Source organism: Tamandua tetradactyla, chromosome 3, assembly GCF_023851605.1.
Source record: "Tamandua tetradactyla isolate mTamTet1 chromosome 3, mTamTet1.pri, whole genome shotgun sequence".
NCBI lineage: Eukaryota > Metazoa > Chordata > Mammalia > Pilosa > Myrmecophagidae > Tamandua > Tamandua tetradactyla.
Genome location: NC_135329.1, coordinates 207,696,536 through 207,717,294, shown reverse-complemented (window position 1 = coordinate 207,717,294; position 20,759 = coordinate 207,696,536). Strand labels below are relative to the sequence as shown.

Here is a 20,759-nt window from a genome sequence, read left to right as displayed (position 1 = left end):
CAGCATTATTCACAATTGCCAAGAGACAGAAACAGCCCAAATGTCCATCAACGGACAAGTGACTAAACAAACTGGTATATACATATAATGCAATATTACACAACTGTAAGACAGAATAAAGTCATGAAGCATGTAACAACGTGGATGAAACTTGAGGACGTTATGCTGAGTGAAATTAGTCAGAAACAAAACGGCAAATACTGTATCACCTCACTAATGTGAACTAACATTAATGGATGAACTTTGAGAATTAAAGTTAAGAACACAGGTTATCAAGAGATAGAAAGAGGGTAGAGTTTGGTCATTTAAGGCTGAAGGAGTATGGAATGTTCAACAGGATTGATTATAAAGATCCAGAAATATATAGCACAATATTATCTGATGGTAGCACAATATTTGTAAGTACACTGAATGAAGCTGAGGGTGAGTATGGTTGAGGGCGGAGGGCTGGTGGCACGTATGATACCAGAAAGAAAGACAGGTTAAGGACTGGGACAATAAAATTTAGCAATGCCTAGAGTGGACAATGATTCTGCTTAAATATACAAATATAGTAATTTTTTTGTTTTGTTTTTTTATAGGAATGTTTTTGCATGAGGGAGAACACATGAGTGTCAACATTGCAAGGTCTTGAAAATGCGATGGTGGGGGCGGATAAAATCAATGCAAACTAGGATCTGTAGTTAAGCAGTAACATTGTAGTATGCTTCTATTGAATGTAACAAAAGCAATATGCCAAAGCTAAATGTCAGTGAGTAGGGGATAGGAATAGGATTCTTTGAGCAAGAAATGAAAATATCCTCCTATAGATACTGATGGTGAAGACATGGCTATGTAATGATACCTGGAACCATTGATTTTTACATAGGTTATATTTTATGGTTTAAACAGTGTGAGTAAAACTGTTTAAAAATGAACAGAGAGATACAACTGCTGGAGAAAATATGGAGAGAGAGATGCATTTATTCACTGTTGGTAGGGAAGTAGAGTGGTATAGCCCCTCTGGAGGGTAACATGGTGATTCCATAGGAGACTAGGTGAGTGGTCTGTGGTATGATCCTGCAACCTTATAGTTAGGTGTATATTTGGAGGAACTGAGAACAGGGATATGAATGGACATTGGCACACTGGTGTTTCTGCAATGGATGGAGGTGGCCTAAGGGCCAATCGAGGAATGGAAGGGAGCTATGTTGTGAACATACAATGGACTATTGAACCACTGCAAGAAGAAATAAAGTGGTGGGGCATGCAACTGAGGGAATGAGCCTTGAGGACAGTATGTTGAATGAAATAAGCCAGAAACAAAAAAACAAATATTATAAAGTCTCACTAGCATGGACTAACTATAATGTGCAAATTCTGAGAATTGAATTCCAGAGCATAGGTTATCAGGTGAAGGCCTATTGTAAATGTTCCTAGGTTCCTAGATTGTAAGCTCTTATAGCAGTCATATCTATTCTGGAGTTGTAACTATTATTTCTAAAATCTGAGGTGCTGAGCTCTTTGTGTATAATCTTGTTGTTCCTTGGAACTTTGAGTATTTGTGTGACACCTGAGACTCAAAGCTAAGTTCTGCAGCTATGAAAGTCAACATTACCCACAAAGCAACAGTTAAAAACACTGAGAAAGTGATCAGACTTCTTAGAGATGTGAATGAAGCTGATCTGGGTAGGGCTAAGGTAAATCAGAATAAAGGGTAAAAAAAATGGGCAAAAGGCTTGAACAGACACTTCTCAGAAGAGAAAATGCAAATGGCCAAAAGGCACATGAAGAGATGTTCAACTTCCCTGACTATTAGAGAAATGCAAATCAAAACCATGATGAGATATCATCTCACACCCACCAGAATGGCCATTATCAATAAAACAGAAAATGACAAGAGCTAGAGAGGATGTGGAAAAAGAGGCATACTTATCCACTGTTGGTAGGAATATCAAATGGTACAGCCACTGTGGAAGGCAGTTTGGCAGTTCCTCAAAAAGCTAAATATATAATTGCCATATGACCCGGCAATACCATTGCTAGCTACTCAGAGGACATAAGGGCAAGGACACTAACGGACATTTGCACACCAATGTTTATAGCAGCATTATTTACAATTGCGAAGAGATGGGAACAGCCAAAATGTCTATCAACAGACAAGTGGCTAAGCAAATTGTGGTATATACATACGATGGAATATTATGCAACTGTAAGACAGAATAAAGTTATGAAGTGTGTAACAACATGGATGGACCTTAAGGACATTATGCTGAGTGAGATTAGCCAGAAACAAAAGGACAAATACTGTATGGTCTCACTGATATGAACTGACATTAGTGAATAAACTTGGAGAATTTCACTGATAACAGAGACCATCAGGAGAGAGAAATAGGGTAAGGTATTGGGTAATTGGAGCTGAAGGGATACAGATTGTGCAACAGGACTGAATGTAAAAGCTCAGAGATGGACAGCACAATACTACCTAACTGTAATACAATTATGTTAAAACACTGAATGAAGCTGAATGTGAGAATGATAGAGGGAGGATGGCTGGGGGCACAAATGAAATCAGAAAGAAAGACGATAAAGACTGAGATGGTATAATCTAGGAATGCCTAGAGTGTATAATGATAGTGACTAAATGTACAAATTTTAAAAATGCTTTTGCATGAGGGAGAACAAAGGAATGTCATTACTGCAGGGTGCTAAAAATTGATGGTAATTAATATTTTAAAATTTCAACTAATGTGTGAGACTAAAGCAAAAAATGTTTATTTGGTACAAAATTTGTATTTTGACTAGTACATTTCCTAATATAACTTATGTAGACAGCTTAATTGAACACCATAAGTACACAGAACCTTGAGTAGGACATGAGATTTTGTTGGTTTGTCCAGAGTGATGCCCCGATGAATCCCAGAGTGATTTGAACAGAAAATAAAAAAGTATTTGCAAAGTCCCCTTTGGGGAATCGTGAGAAAGGAGGAAAATTCAACTTCCCCAAGTTGAATTCTTGATATTCTCACAAACAGTGCAGACAACCAAAGCTATAGGCTGAGCCCCCAATCTTGGGGGTTGTTCATATGAAACTTAACCCCATAAAGGATAGGTCAAGCCTTCTTAAAATTAGGCCTAAGAGTCACCCCCAAGAGAACCTATTTTGTTGCTCAGATGTGGCCTCTCTCTCCAGCCAAAACAACAAGCAAACTCACCTCCCCCTGTCTACGTGGGACATGACTCCCAGGGGTGTGGACCTTCCTGGCAACATGGGACGGAAATCCTAGAATGAGCTGAGACTCAGCATCAAGGGATTGAGAAAAACTTCTTGACCAAAAGGGGGAAGAGTGAAATGAGACAAAATAAAGTATCAATGGCTGAGAGATTCCAAACAGGGTTGAGAGATTATCCTGGAGGTTATTCTTATACATTAAATAAATATCACCTTGTTATGCAAGATGTAATGGAGAGGCTGGAGGGAACTGCCTGAAAATGTAGAGCTGTATTCCAGTAGCCATGTTTCTTGAAGATGATTGTATAATGATATAGCTTTCACAATGTGACTGTGTGATTGTGAAAACCTTGTGTCTGATGCTCCTTTTGTCTATCTTACTACCACAGACGAGTAAAACATGGAATAAAAATAAATAATAGGGGGAACAAATGTTAAAATAAATTTAGATTGAAATGCTAGTGATTAATGAAGGGGAGGGGTAAGGGGTATGGTATATATGAATTTTTTTCTGTTTTCTTTTTATTGCTTTTTCTGAATAGATGGAAATATTCAAAGAAATGATCATAATTATGAATATGCAGCTATGTGATGATAGTGTGAATTACTGATTATATATGTAGAATGGAACAATCAAAAGTTAAGAATGTTTGCATTTGTTTGGTGTTTATTGGTATTTTAAAAACAATTAAAAATTAATTAAAAAAAGAAAAAGAAGAAAGGGTAAAGGATCATATTGACCATATTTTAAAACTTCAACTTCTGTGTGAGACCAAAGGAAGAAAGTTTTATTTGGGGCAAAACTTATATTTTCATAAATTTAGTAGATTGAAATGCTAGTGATCAATGAAAGATTGAAAGGGAGGGGTAAGGGGTATGGTATGTATGAATTTTTTTCTTTTTTCTTTTTATTTCTTTTTCTAAGAAATGATCATGTAGATGAATATTCAACTGTGCAATGATATTGTGAGTTATTGATTATATATCAAGAATGGAATGATCATATGGTAAGAACGTTTGTGTTTGTATGTTCTTATGTTTTCAAAATAAATTAATTTAAAAAAATTTATATTTCCAGTTGCATGCTGTCTAACGTGTATGGACAGCTTATTAAACACCATAACTTCATGGAACTTTGAATAGGTAGCAACATCTTTTTGGTTTATACAGGTTGGTGTGATGCACCCATACATCCCAGAGTAATCTGAGCAGAAGATAAGAAAGTATTTGCAAAGTTTTCTGGAGGAACTGGGGGAAAAGGTGGAAATATTAAACTTCCTCACCTGGGAAAGACCTCATATTGTCACAGTCATTGGGGACTGCCAATTTGATGGTCCAGGCCCTTGATCTTGGGGCTTGCCCTTATGAGACTTACTCCTGCGAAGAAGAAACTAAGCCTACTTATGATTATACCTAAGAATCACCTCAAGAGAACCTCTTTTGTTGCTCAGATGTGTCCTCTCTCTCTAAGCCAACTCTAAGTGAACTCACTACCCTCCCCACTACCTGGGACATGGCCCCTGGGATGAGCCCAGCCCTGGTTGGGGATTGAGAAAGGCTTCTTGACCAAAGGGGGGATGAAAAGTGAAACACAATAAGGTTTCAGTGGCTGAGAGATTTCAAATAGAGTTGAGAGGTCATTCTGCAGGTTATTCTTAAGCAATATGCAGATATCCCTTTTCAGTTTTTGGTGTATTGGAGTAGCGAGGGGGAAATAACTGAAACTGTTGAACTGTGATCTAATAGTCTTGAGTCTTGACAATGATTAAATAACTTTAGAGCTTTTAAAGTGTGACCATGTAACTGAAAACTTTATGACTGACACTCCCTCTGTCTAGTGTATAGATAGATGAGTAAGGAAAAAAATATATAGAAAATAAATAAATAGCAGAGGGGAGAGAAGTATAGAATTTGGAGGTTTTCTTTGTTACTTTCATTTTTACTTTTATTCTTTTTGGAGTAATGAGAATGTTCAAAAATTGATTGTGATGATGAATATACAGCTATATGATGATACTGTGAACCACTGATTATACAATTTGGATGATTATATGGCATGTGAATATATAATATACCTCAGAGACATTGCATTAGAAAGAAAAAGAATTATGAAGGGCTGAGGAAGTAAGTTATTTGGCTTTAACTAGAAGGAATGCATAAAATTGCCAGAATATGCCCAAATATAAGGTGGCCTTACATATAAGACTCTTTTGTCTTTCTGATGAGAACATATTTTTTAAAAGGATGTGGATGAAATAGATAAATATATATTTTCACGTACGTTTTAATAAGGCCATACATTTTATAAAATAGTATATGAATTTAGAAATCTAAATTTCCCCTCTGCTCTCACCTCCTATGAAACAATTTTGGCAACATTTTTTTTCCCAAAATTTTTGCATGCATCTTTGGCATCAACACCTAGTAATATTGATAATAGGTTGTCAATAAACATTTGTTGCATGGATGAATGATTGATAGTTTAAGAGCAGATGTATCTTGACCAAAAGGGGGAAGAGACAAAATAGGTTCAGTGGCTGAGAGATTTCAAACAGTGAAGAGGTTATCCTGGAGGTTATTCTTAATGCATTATATAGATATCCCTATTAGTTTATGTACATCGGAGTAGCTAGAGGGAAGTGCCTAAAACTGTTGAACTGTGTTCCAGTAGCCTTGAAAGACAATTGTATGCCTACATAGCTTTTACAGTGTGACTGTGTGATTGTGAAAACCTTGTGTCTGATGCTTCTTTTATTCAGGTTATGGGCAGATGAATTAAAAAATAATACGGAAAAATAAATGAATAATTGGATAATGGGTAAAAAAATGGGTAGATTGAAATACTAGTGGTCAATGAGAGGGAGGGCTAAGGGATATGGGATGTATGAGTTTTTTTTTCTTTTTTTACTTCTTTTTCTAGAGTGATGCAAATGTTTTTTAAATGATCATGGTGATAATTACAGAACTATATGATGATATTGTGAGCCATTGATTATATACTCTGGATGGACTATATGTGTGTGAAGATTTCTCAATAAATTTTTTTTTTTTTTTTTTTTAAAGCAGGTATATGGAGAGCACTGGATCCGTCTGTGGGAATCCATTGAAGGTATTTGATCAGGGAAATAATATATCAAAGCTGAAGTGGCATTTAGGCTTTTCTCAGAGGAGATGTAGATATTCAAAATTGTCTTCTTAGAGGAGGACAGAGTGTAGCAGAGTGTTGACATGGGGTCACGGAGGAGCCCCAACTTAGGAGTCAGACAATAGATTGATTGACCCTAAGCGCCTCTTTAAAGAGGTGCCAGTGAAGCCAGGATCTGAAGGGTGTGAAGAGGAAGGGGAAGAGCAGTCAAGGAAGATTGGCCAAAGACTCTGAGCAAGGAGAAGTATGTTAGAGAAAGAGAAAGGAGGCCATGAGGCTAAAGCATAGGGATTGAGGGTCCTTGTATACCATGAAAAGGACTGGATTTTTTTTTAATGCAGAGGAATGCAAGGGACTGACATGTAATTTACAGTTTTAAAAGATCATTTCTGTGGGAAATGGTTTGAAGGAGGAGGTAAGAATGGAAGCATGGAAAACAGGTGAGTAGGCTAGAAAGGAGATGATAATGAATTTATATAATTAATAATAATAATAGCTAACGCTTAATGCTCACTAATGCCCAGGCAGTATTCTAAGCACTTTACATGAATCAACTCATTCAAGTGTGTGCTGTCCGGTTAGCACCCCTTTTCATTTTCAAAAGTACCACAGTTTGGGTAATAAATTACATGAAACTATGAATCAGCCTATTAATATTTTCAGAGGCACTTAACAGTTGAAACATTCTCTTCCTTTTCAAACAATTTTATAAAAGCCATTAACCAAGGTACTCCTTCCATAGTAAGGTAAGAAAAAACTGTGTGGACTCTCCAAGCTGCATGCTTTTCTCCCCCTTGTGTTCTGGCTCTGTCTCTTGGTTCTTAGTTGCATTTGGGCATTTCTATTTGTGTCTTTTCCTTAGGGTCTTTTTTTTCTTCTTTCTCCCACCCTTGTGTCTTTTTCTCTTACTCTGAGTGAGGGCGTCTTGTTGAATTTCTCTTTTCTCTTCCCCTGCTTTGCCTTCCCTATTCCTTCTCACTCTCCACTCTGCTCCCTTACCCTCTTTTATCTCTTTTATCCTACCTTCTTCCCTTAACTGGCCAGTGAGGTACTGGCATGTACAGTATATCTATTATATTTATTACATAAAAATTGTATTGACCATTCCATTTAAAATTAATTAAGAATCCCAGAACCAGTGAACTCATCCCAAAACATTTCTAGATTGTTACAAAATATTTTACATCCTTTTATCTCATCTCTTGTATTCACATCTCAAGGAAATTTACCTAGTCACCCATTCATCTAACTGGGTTATTCCTATCCCCAACTCTTTCCATTCCACCACCCACCTACCTCACTGCCTTCCATACCTAAAGTCTGTCGCAGCTCCTACACTGGACTACACCTAAATCATACCAGATCACATCTATTCTTTTAAAATATAAGAGAATTTATGTAACCTTCCATGTTGATCCAAGTGAGTCTCATCCTTTCATAGTATTTATCTTAGTTTACTGCCTTTTTTACCTCTCTCCTAAAGCTTGATACTTTGCAAACTATTGATTTCGCTCTGAAGCTTATTATTTCCCTCTGAAGCTTATTTTTAAAATGCTCTTACTTTTACATAAGAGTGCTTCTTTGTGTCTGCCTGGTTCCAAATAAGAGGGAGCTAGGGAAAGCTCACCTCTAAGCAGGAGGCTTCCTTTGTGCTCATCCTGCATATAAATCACCAGGGAGCTTTTAAATGAGAAAAGACCTGGCTGACCCAGAAGGTGGTATTTATAAATAGTTCTCCAACCCCCCCTCCTTTCAGCTTGTCCACCTAATCCTCTACTGTCTCAAGATTGGAAGTGACTTGACCTTTGAGTCTTAAAACTTGGGCTCTTTTTTTTTCTCTCTGAAAAATCTACTTAGCAAAAAGCTATTAGAAGTGTGTATAGGTGGTTCATTGGTAGAATGCTCATCTGACATGAGAGAGACCTGGGTTCGATTCCTGGCCCATGCAGCCCATCCCAAAAAAAGGAAAGAAAAAAAGCTATTAGAACTTAATGTTTTCAGCCACATGATTATCAGTTACCAAAGTTTGTCTTTCACATCTATCATTTTTAGTCAAATGTGTTTCCTTGTTTGAGGACAATTGTTATTGTTTTAGGACAGCTAACTTAATAATTTTTATTTATTTTATTGAGAGAATATGATGATTTGCATTTTTCTGATTTATAAAGCTGTCCCCAAATAACTGCATCTCCGCCATGAATTGGAAGCTTTCCTTTTCACCTCTAATACTACAAAATTTGGAGGAGCCCTCAGTAACCTCCATCCCCCACATCCTTGAATAGAGCTCTGTGAATTTCTCTAATTTTGTACTATTGGAAGATAAAATCTCAAAAGTCTTAGTATTATAAAATGAAGTGTGTGATATAAGAGATCAAGAGTAGATAATTTTCTAGATTAGGATACTTGCAGGAAATGCCTAGTCATTGAACTGGCTAGAGGTTTTTTTTTTTTTATGTATTTCAAAAACAAGGTAACTAGCTAAGCCCTTGACCTGATTTTTTATAGACAGAAGAGATGTGTTAAAGAAATAAACCACATATTTTTAGCAGTCTCTCTCCCTTGCTCTAAAATGGAGGAATCTTAAATTCACTATCCACTAATATCAGGGAATGCCCTAATTTAAGATGTCCTTTTTTCTTCTTATCACCTAATAGATAGATTGAATGAAGAGTAAGCCCCAATCCTAAGCTTTTCTTTGCAGATCTGGGCCAGTGGCAGTAAGGCTTTTTTGTGAAGCTGCTAGGTCAGAGCCAGGTGCACCTTTATGCAGAGAATCCTTTTCCAGGGACTTCTCAGAAGGAGTTTTTAAAAAAATATCCTGTCTGCATATGAGCCTGGAACTTTAGAAGTAATTTTAGTTTTCTTTAGTTTTGTTTTGTTGTCTGAATTAAGAAAATTGATTTCTTAATCATGTTTCTGTGCCTGTAAAGAGAGAATGAAAGCATGCAGAGCAGGTTTAATGAGTACCGTGAATTCTGAAAACCTTGAGGTAGATGTCTGACGCAATTCTGTTGAGAGCCAAGCTGAGAGTGGACTTCTTACTGTTGTGTTATTTCTCCAATTACGGAAATTTTCTCTTAATGTATAGAACTCCCAGGACTGGTAAACATGTTTGTGGTGATTAGAATGGTAAGAGATGGCCTAAGCAAGAGTGTATATTTTTGATGTGCTTTTGAATTTTGGGCTGAAAAACAAACAACAACAACAACAAAAAAAAAATAGTGGAAATGATGAATATGCAACTCTGTGATGATATTAAGAATTACTGATTATATATGTAGAATGGAATGATATCTTATTGTTTTGTTTGTTTGTTGTTAATCTTTTTTAATTAATAAAAAAACCAAAATGTTAATTATGAATATTTGAAATAGATGCATATGTCCAGAAATGCCAAGCATGAGGTACAATTTCACGTTTTGTTTTAAAAATTTAGCAACTAGACTAATATTTTTTTTTACTATTATTTTCCTCAGCTTGTTTTTATTTGTTTTAACAAGAACTTGTTACTCAAAGAAAATTTAAATGAATTAACTGAAATCACAGAGCTACTAAATCTCAGGTCTGCAAGCTGAATCACATCTGAAATATTTAAAAGGCCTTTAAAAGGTATCAAACACTGGGAAGATTGCCAATAGTTCTTAAAAGAACGGAAAGAAAAGTTTTATTCCCAAGCATTTATATTAGAATATGAGTTAAACTAAATTATATTCCATATTATAATAAATTAAATTTCAACCTTCATATCAGAAAATAATACAAATTTGACTCAAGTAAAACCTTAGAGTAACATGTTATTTTAAAATAAACTATAATTAAATGGGAAAAAAAAAATAGTGGGGTTTGGATATATGAAGCAGAGGAGGGAAAATCATCTAGGCATGGAAGATTACAAAATGTGGAGATGGCGTGTGCCGATAAGGATGGTACTGTATGTTAGGAAGTGCATATGCCCAGAGGAGAGCAGCATAATAACGCAGCCACAGGAATAGTGCACAAGAATGTGCAAGCACGGGAAGCTAAGGTGCCCATCTCATTCAAGGCACTTTACTGGACAGCCCTTGGTTATTACTTGTGATTTTTCTTATATAGTAGCAAAACTGAAAATCTCTCCAGAGAGCTATATGTAGTAGGTTATATACATCATGCTCCTTGAATACATAATGCTTCCATGTACATTTCCTAAGAGCAAGAATATTCACTTATATAACCATCTTAAGTGGAAATATCTTTGAATTTAGTCTTTGTTTTTACCAAAGTATTTGTTCATAGTAAAAATTCATTGATCTACCCAGTTTCTAATGAAAAGCAGTATTTCCTATCCTCCAACCCCTATTTTCTACTCCCCAAAGTTATTTTCCATTCTTTTTACCTGATTCACTTGGTATGTATCATAATATTTATCTGGGTATCTGGGTCAGAGGGATATTTTAGAGTTCTTTATATGGGTTTATTAATTTTACAACTGTTCTGTAAGCTTGAAATTATTTCAAAATAAAAAGTATAGGAAAAAAAGGTACTTACTGACTTCTCACTGTGGAAAATGAGTTTTGTTCTTTACTTCACACCTGACCACACTTATGGGCTCTTCTCATTCCCCCATCCTCCCAGGTTAGTTGTATTGGATCCATAGTCTGTGCTTTTATTATTAAGACTATATCAACCAAAAGGAGGAAGATAAATGAAACAAAATAAATTTTCAGTGGCTGAGAGAGTTCAAATAGAGCTAAGAGATCATTCTGGAGTTTATTCTCACGTAGTTTTTTGGTGTATTACAGTAGCTAGAGGGAAATACCTGAAACTGTTGAATCCAATAGCCTTGATTCTTGGCAGATGAATGTATAACTATATGGTTTATATATGATTGTGAAAACTTTGTGACTGACATTCTCTTTATCCAGTGTATGGCCATATGAGTAAGAAAACAAAGACAATAAATAAATAAATAAAAATACATACATACATAAATACTAGATCAACACTATTTGCAATGAAGCCATGTAGTACACTGTGGTGACTTTTTCCTTCTGTACCATACTTGATTTTCCCTGGTATTAATAATTGTCTTACTTTTTTTATTCATTTGCTCAGGTATTCTGTACTTCTTACTAATTTGATCCTAAACTCACCCCTAATTGCGTAAATCACCTTTCGTCTTTAAAAAAAAACTCCCGAACTTTCTGACTTGCTCTAGTCTGGACCCTGGGCCAACAATTTAAAAGCCTGCTGAACAGGCTGCTTTTTTTTTTTTTTAATTGACAAATCTTCACACACATATAGTCCATACATGGTATACAATCAATGAGACCCTGTCTTCCTTCATCATCGTTCTGGGTACGCCATGCCTATTTCTTGTTTTAGATCACTTGCTTCCTGGATCCCATGTCATCTGCTTTCTTGTTTTTTTTTTCTGTCATTTTGATGGAGCATATCACCATTAACTTCTTGAGAAAGTAATGTTTTTTAGACAGTTCGTTTCAGGAATTAATTTCTCTCAGAATTTTCAAGGTACTGCTTCATTTTCTTCTATTTTCCAGGCTTCCTGTTGAAAAGTTTAATCTGTTCTTTTTTTTCCATTCAGTTTTTTAACCTTTATATGACAACTTGTTTTCCCTCTGGAAGCTTCTTTTTATCTTTGATGTTCTCTATGATATCACTTGGGTACTTTCAATCTGGGAAGTTTTCTTGAATTAATTTATTGATGATTTCTTCCTCACAGTTTTCCCTATTCTGTCTTTCTAGAACTCCTATTAGTTAGATCTTTAAATTCTTGGACTGTCCTCTGGTTTTTGTATCTTTACTCTCCTATTTTCTATCCTTGTTGTCTTTTATTTACTTAAAGATTTGTATCGAGTTTTTCAGTTCTGCTATCAAAATATACCTTTTTCAGGAGTTTGTTTTTGCTTTCTGAAGGTTTCTTTTTTAAAATTGGTACTATTGACTCATTTAATGTATTGGTGAATAATCCAGAAACTAGAAAATGTAAATAATTAAATTAGAAAGTATTTTCTTACTAAAAGAGACTATTAGATGATCTACGTCATAAGATGTAACCCTGAGTCAGAGAAAATCATATAAAATATACAAAATTCAACTGTGTGTCATTAGTCTATGTCTGTAGTGTTTATGTCGCCTCCCTTTTCTTTTTTGTATGTTCCTTTGAAAAGTTTATCTTTTATTGTCTCTTTCTCCTCTAAGCTGCTTTTTTTTTTTTCTTGTTTTTGTCTGTCCTTCATGGTAAATGTTTTCCTTGTCTGATGATCCTTGGCTTTCTTCTCTTATTTAAAAGCTGGGCACTAAAAAGTTCTTATAAAATTCTGTGCCTGAATTGTCATGGAGATTTTTCCATTGCCTTTTCAGCCTCTGGTGAAGTAAATAGTTAATTTCTGTTCCTTAGTTCACTGATATGGTGATTTTAATGATATATTTTCTGATGTTGAATAATTTTGTATTCATGGGATAAACTTTCCTTGATTGTCAAATGTGATTCTTTAAAGCTAAAGAACGTTGGCACTTGTGATCTAATATATGACTTGGGATATTTTCCCATCTTATTTAAATAGGAGAAATTGGCTTACCCTTTTTGTCTCATATTGTCCTTGTCTTGTTTTGCTATTAAAGTCACATAAAATAAAAAATTAAAAAATTAAAAAAAAAAATTCTGTGCCTGTAAGTGAAACCTGTGGTCTTTGGTCTTCATAGTAAGGTGATCTCTCTGGGTCATTTTCTTGGAGTATATCTGATGTCTGTTTCATTAGTTCTTTTGTCTTAGCTGGTCATATTCTGTCAGGAAATCTTAAATTTTGCACTGTTGGTTTTCTACCTCTTTCTTACAATTTCTAGGTGTGTGCAGTCTTTGGATTCCTATATTGTAGATAAAAATATCTTCTCCAGGTCTCTGCTTCTTCACTTAGATGTCTTTTGGACTCTTCTACATCTTCTTATCTACTTTCATAGCACTTAGGAGTTTGACAGACTTGGTAAAAAGTAAACAAGAGTTGGTAAGAGCAAATATGAGACATCTGGAATACAAAGTAGGAGTTGCTTTCACTGCCTTCTTTTTCCTTAATGATATTTGATCAGAAATTGGATGAACCTTCGGGATGCTGAGACAGGGAAAATACTCTGGCAAGGAACAGAAGACCTGTCTGTCCCAGGAGTGGAACATGAAGGTACAATCCTTTGCACAAGGGTATGACCAATGCAGGATCAGTGTCTGGGCATCAAGAAGCTATTTCTATTTCTCTGAAGTTAAAGAAAAAATAGGGAGTAAAAACCAACAGAGAGAGGGCACTGATTCAGCCCCTTCCTTGTGAAAGTGACTAGTGATGCCCTTAGACGCACTAAATCTGGTGTTCCTTAGAGATCTTTCAATCAAATTCAGTTGACCAATTGGGAACCTCTGCCTTCAACTAAAAGTAGAATGCAGTTACTAAAGCATTGATTTAGACAAGAATTTAACATTTATAATATGTTCTGTAATTTAGCAGGTAAGAAGCTCCCAGAAACTTTAAGCATCATAATCATGTGGTTTTCATTTAGAATGGCTTCAGTATTTGTTTCTCTCTTACCAGCCCGTGTTCCCAAGAAAATCCTCAAGTGCAAAGCAGTGTCTCGAGAATTGAACTTCTCTTCAGCAGAGCAAATGGAAAAATTTCGCCTGGAACAAAAAGTTTACTTCAAAGGGCAATGCCTAGAAGGTATTCTGCTGCCTATACACTGAATTAAGAGTTACGGTAGCAGGCCTTTTATCTACCTTGTCAACAGACAAGTAAAACATACGGAATAAAGATGAATAATAGGGGGGACAAATGTTAAAATAAATTTAGAGTGAAATGCTGGTGATCGGTGAGGGGGAGAGGTGGAAGGTATGGTATGTATGAATTTTTTTCTGTTTTCTTTTTATTTCTTTTTCTGAATAGATTAAATGTTCCAAGAAATGATCATGATGATGAATATGCAACTATGTGATGAATTGTGAATTATTGATTATATATGTAGAATGGAATGATCAAAAATTACAAATGTTTGCGTTTGGTGTTTTTTGGCATTTAAAAAAATTTTTTTTAATTAATTAAAAAAAGAGTTAGGGTAGCAGGGACAAAAAGCAACACTCAGTGAATACAGGCAATGCTTTGATAATATTCATTTTACAATTCAGTTTGTTAATAGAATTCCTGCTATCTGCAAGTTTGGGATCCTCCAGTGAAAACAAGAAAAACAAAACTGGTAGTTATAGCGTACTTAGAGCCCTGTAACAAAAGAGTTTCTGACATGGTGAAACTGGATATTGGTTTCTGCTTTGTCATTAATGTTGGATGATAATATGGTTGTGGAAGAAACTGCACTGATTAGGCCCTGGTGTAGTCCTCCCTATACAGTTCTGTAAAGATTTGACTGGCAAGACCATTGTGTTGGTGAGGATTCTCTAGAAAAACAGAACCAACAGGAGAAATCTGTAAATATGAGATTTATAAAAGTGTCTCATGCAATCATGGGAATGGAAAAGTCCAAAATCTGTAGGGCAGGCTGTGAAGCTGGCAGCTGCAATGAAGCATCTGGCTGAAGAAGCAGTGAGTCTCTCTTCTTCCTTAAAAACCTTCAACTGATTGGATTATCTCATTGTGGGAGACATGTCTTAGTTGATCACAGATCTTATCAGACACAGATGCAATCAACTGACTAGTGATTTTTTTTTATTAACGGAAAACAAGAAATTAACCCAACATTTAGAAATCATACCATTCTACATATGCAATCCTTAACATCATCACATAGATGCATGATCATCGTTTCTTAGTACATTTGCATCGGTTTAGAAGAACTAGCAACACAACAGAAAAAGATATAGAATGTTAATATAGAGAAAAGAAATAAAAGTAATAATAATAGTAAAAAAAAAAAACCTATAGCTCAGATGCAGCTTCATTCAGTGTTTTAACATGATTACTTTACAATTAGGTATTATTGTGCTGTCCATTTTTGAGTTTTTGTATCTAGTCCTGTTGCACAGTCTGTATCCCTTCAGCTCCAATTACCCATTATCTTACCCTGTTTCTAACTCCTGCTGGACTCTGTTACCAGTGACATATTCCAAGTTTATTCTCGAATGTCGGTTCACATCAGTGGGACCATACAGTATTTGTCCTTTAGTTTTTGGCTGGACTCACTCAGCATAATGTTCTCTAGGTCCATCCATGTTATTACATGCTTCATAAGTTTATCCTGTCTTAAAGCTGCATAATATTCCATCATATGTATATACCACAGTTTGTTTAGCCATTCTTCTGTTGATGGACATTTTGGCTGTTTCCATCTCTTTGCAATTGTAAATAACGCTGCTATAAACATTGGTGTGCAAATGTCCGTTTGTGTCTTTGCCCTTAATTCCTTTGAGTAGATACCCAGCAATGGTATTGCTGGGTCGTATGGCAATTCTATATTCAGCTTTTTGAGGAAATGCCAAACTGCCTTCCACAGTGGTTGCACCATTTGACATTCCCACCAACAGTGGATAAGTGTGCCTCTTTCTCCGCATCCTGACTAGTGATTTTAACCAGAAGGCTGGTGTATTATCAACCAGCCATGAAATATCCTGCAGCAATGGTCAGACCAGAGCTTGCCTGACCAGACAACTAAGCATAATTACTTGGCTAAGTTGACACCAGAACCTAATCATCACAGCCATTCTCTGAATTGAGTTGTTTCTTTGTTTTTGTTTTATTTTGTTTTGTTTGGGGGGGAAGGGCATGCATGGGCCAGGAATCGTGCCCCGTCTCCCACATGGCAGGTAGCATTCTACTACTGAACCACCCATGAATTGAGTTTTGACTATGAAGTATAAGAATGCACTTATACATATCTTAGAACTAAAATTCCAAGTGGAAAGACCTATTCCATACTTCTGTTTATAATGTATACCCATCCTCTTTTAAGAAAATGTTACTTATTCTGTATCCTGCCCACTGGCTCCAAAGCATAAGAACTAAGTCTCTGGTGTGGTTCAAAGGACAGCTGGAAGGATGCTTCCATGTCCTTTAGTATGTCTCTGGTCTGGAAGGTTTCTGATAGCTTCCTTAGTGGGTCTCAGGGTAGGAGGAGGCTCACTTTAAAAGATGGGCACGAAGAAAACTTAAGCTTTATACTTGAGCAGCTGCTCACCCCTGCTTTTCCTTCTTCCTTCAGAATGGTTCTTCGAGTTTGGCTTTGTGATCCCTAACTCCACAAATACCTGGCAGTCCTTGATAGAGGCAGCACCTGAGTCCCAGATGATGCCAGCAAGCGTCTTAACGTGAGTGAGCAAGTCTGGGGAAATTGTATATCTAGAAGCAGGCAGTCCAGGTGGTGGGACTCTTGGTCCCCTTCAGTGAGCAGGAAACGTAGGTTGAGAAATAAGGGGGAAAAAATACCCACAGTTATCCTAGTATACAGAAAACTTGACGTTTGTCATATGAAAAAGGCAGTGTGATAAAGTAAAAAGAATAAAAATCTTTAGAACAGGTTTTAAATTCCTGTTCCTGATTAGCTCTATCATTTTGGACAATATACTTTGCCACTTCTCTGAGCCATAGTCCTCTCATCTCTAAGCATAGAATTATTGATTCTCTCTCAAGAGTTATAGTGAGGATAAAATGAAATGATATGGAAGCAATCTGGCATAAAATATATATGTATATGTATCAAATACATGTTAATTTGCTCCCTTACCTGCCCCTGAAATTTTGGGACCCCTGTACCTTGTTTGGATTGCCTTTAAAAGCATCTGGCAAAATCCTAATTCTGTTTTAGAGGATAATGTTTGGTTACAGTGTTTCACAGACAAGCTTACCATTTTAAATACTTATTCTTTCTGCTCAAAGAACAATTTGTCAATAACTGCCCACTTACCATCTTCTCCTGGGAAAATGTGTTGTCTTTGAGATATTTTAATAATAGCATCTACTAGAGTTATTCTCACAGATAATTCTGTAATATTGGATAATCTCTTTAAACAGGTCATTTATGAAAGCCACATTGAATTTGTAAATAGAAGTTATATAGTTTTTAAATCTTTAATAGTTTTTTATTTATTAGATTTTAATTACATTAGTATGTTTGTGTTCACTTAGTTAGATTTTGACTACTTGATTTGCCTATTTATAATTAATTGCCAGCAAATATAAATCTATTGTTTATTTATTACCCTGGAAAAGTACAATGTAATATGGAAGGGCATTTTTTAGATTTTATTCATCTTTTGACTTCTTGACCAAGCCTAATTTCTTTCTGATACTAAAACCAGTAAGCCTTTGGTAACATATTTAGGTTATATAAGCCATGTCTCACTTTTTAGAACCTCAGAAAGCACCACTTTTTTTTTTTTTTGCACTTTTTAAACTTTTATTATTGTATAATATAACATGTATACAAAACAAAGAAAGAAAAAAGCAATAATTTTTAGAGCACTCTTCAACAAGTAGTTACAGGACAGATCACAGAGTTTGTCATGGGCTACCATATAATCCTCTCAGATTTTTCCTTCTAGCTGCTCCAGAATATAGGAGGCCAGATGATTAAATATTTTTTATCATTACAATTGACTTTTTTTTTCTTTTTTGTGATAAGTAACATATATACAAAAAAAAAAGCAATATATTTCAAAGCACAGCACAACAATTAGCTGTAGAACAGGTTTCAGAGTTTGGTATGGGTTACAATTTCACAATTTTTGGTTTTTATTCTAGATGCTCTAAGATACTAGAAACTAAAAGAAATAACACTTTAATGATTCAGCAATATTTTCATTTGTTAAACCCTACCTTCTCTGTATAACTCCAGCATCACCTTTGATCCTTCTGTCCCCTTCTTTAGGGGTATTTGAAGAAAGTACCACTTTTATTGCCCTTAACTCGAGTGGTTTGGTAAGGTCATTGTCTCTTCCATTTTATAAATGGGAGCACTGAGGTATCTATCTACAAAAATGAGATTCCACACAGCCTCTCTCAATCTTTATTTTTACTCTGTACCTCTAGTATATCATTTAGGGTTCTTTCATTGCAAACTATAGAAACAGACTCTGACTAACATAAAACAATTGAATAAGGTTGAGACTTGGGGCAGCTCAGAAGATGCAGATGTCAGTAACCTCTGAATAATTTCTTTAAGGAGCTGCCATAGGAGGTTTGGGAACTTACTTGTGTAGTGTTTCTAGAAGCAAGCAGTCCAGGTGGGTGGGACTCTTGGTCCCTTTCAGTGAGCAGGAAACCTAAGTTGAGAAACCTATGGGTTTCTCAGGGGCTGAATCTATTGGCCCAAATTATTTCCTGTGTCCACCCTTTTGCCAGGTATGGGAGAGGCACTTGATTGACCCATGGACAGGGTAAGGGGTGGTTCCCCAAGTTAAGATCAGAGTACCCAGAAAAGAAGAACATATGCAAGATAGGCCAAACCTCAGCTGTCCACTATCATAGGTTTTATGAGGGAAATACCCTCCCATGACCCCACCCCCAAGCCTGCTGGATTCCACAGGTAATCCAATCAAAGCACCCATGAATGGGGCATCAGAAAGCCAGGTGTGTTTATTAAGTGCTCCTTTGTGCAGAGCACTCTGTTAAGGATTTTAAAGAATACCAAGGAACTGAAACATGTTCTTCTGATTCTTGAACTTGAGGGAGGTTAACCCAGTCACGTAAGTTAAATGTCATGTTAGACTTCTAGCTCTATGTGGAAACAGATTTTAATGTTCCCAAGCCAAAGGTCTAGGTGGGTGCCTTCCATGGGCTCAGTGAACCCAGATAGGAACCTCGTTGTGGAAATGAAATCTTCCTGCCTCACATGCTCACTCTTTCTTTTGCCCTGTTTCTCTTCTTATTTACAGTGGGAATGTTATCATAGAAACAAAGTTTTTTGACGATGATCTTCTTGTAAGCACATCCAGAGTGAGACTTTTCTACGTCTGAGAGAAGAATGTGTGTGTATTTCAAGAATTGGGGTTTTGGGGGGCAGGAGGAAACTTTACTTTTTTCCTCCACACATTTGATTTTTGACACTTCCACCCCTAATTCCCTTCTCAGCAAAGACCACCTGCAGCTGCCAGGGGACCAGCTCCATGTAGGTTACCAGATGGCTTTTTTCTCCCAAGCACCATCTTCCACTGGCCAGACTAAACTCCCAACCCCAGCCCAGGGCAGGGAGGGGTGCCTCAACATCTTTGCAGTGTAAACACAGGGAACAAACACTTACCACAGCCAGTGCTGTACCTGGCATCCTACTGGCCTTCTCTCTGGGCCCTGCAGACTACACATTTTCCTTCGGCCCCTGGTTTTGGGAAAAATTCATGTTCCTGATCCATGTTTAGTTTTTTTCCCATCATTTCTATTTCATCCATTCTCACACATTTAACTTGTAAAATAGACTGTGATACTAATATTACATAATGTAATTTAAACATATGAATTAAAATATTCCTACAGTCTTTAGCATGGCAAGGCTTTCATCTCTCCTTTTTCTGGAACATGAACCTGGATCCATGATGGGAAGAAAGACACTTACCAAACCCTAGGATTACAACTCTGTTTTACTCCAGACATCATCTGATAGACCTTGTGGCTCTTAGGTCCCTCTGTTGCTGCTCTCCAAGAATGTACATCGTACCTGAAGAAGACCCAAGACCTTAACATTTGTCTTTTAGACATGATGCTTAATGGTTCTCTTCCACAACATATATGCACCCTTTGTTTGTTGTTATTTGTACCCTCATTCCTTTATAATGTTGATTTATTCAAAAGATTTCCAGGAATGGTAGACGTCCTAAATTGGTAGAGTAGGGACTATTCTATTTCTAAGTGAGAGAGTAGGAATTACAAAAAGGAAAAAAGATTTCTATCTACTTAACTAGAAAACAATGGGAAAGCATCTGGAATGGGGTGGCCGCTGGGAGGCCTTTAAAACTGGGATCAGAAGACAGTAGATTAGAGAAAGTCAGTGTAGAAGAGAATTTATGAGCTTTTAGATCTGACATAGGAAAGAACACTAAAAAGGGTTCTCTTTTAGTAGTTTAACCTCTGAGCTACCAGTAGCCTTCACTCTCCTTTATAAAATTCTAACAATTAAAAGTTCTCTGGTTACTAAAGTAGTAAAGTCTGAAGCCAGAGGAAAGAGAGTATACCTGAGAGACAGGCTCTCTTTGGTGTGGTCCCTATTCCCAGCTTCCGGCGCTCTGTCCATTACTTAATGGTCTGTTTAAATCTGAAGATGAAAAAGAGAAACAGTACATCTTTAGTGTATTATCACCATTTATCTGTGATAATTCTGTTCCTCATAGATCTATTGTCTTTAAAAGCTGTCTATTTTTAAAATACCAAATATTGGATTAAAAAAACAAGGTGAAAATGAATCAAGGTTTCCTTTTGCTCTCTTGAAGTG

General features: G+C 36.3%; 1 protein-coding gene across 1 annotated transcript in view; it reads left to right on the top strand.

Annotated features, from left to right (window-relative positions):
• Window positions 1-20,730, top strand: part of PDE6D (phosphodiesterase 6D) — a 65,789-nt gene extending 45,059 nt beyond the window's left edge. The window contains exons 2-5 of the mRNA XM_077155427.1: window positions 13,440-13,528; window positions 13,931-14,056; window positions 16,542-16,647; window positions 19,213-20,730. Coding sequence (XP_077011542.1) covers window positions 13,440-13,528; window positions 13,931-14,056; window positions 16,542-16,647; window positions 19,213-19,294 — 403 coding nt within the window. The 3' untranslated portion in view covers window positions 19,295-20,730. The remainder of the gene's footprint in view (window positions 1-13,439; window positions 13,529-13,930; window positions 14,057-16,541; window positions 16,648-19,212) is intronic.
• The last annotated feature ends 29 nt before the right edge of the window (window positions 20,731-20,759 follow it).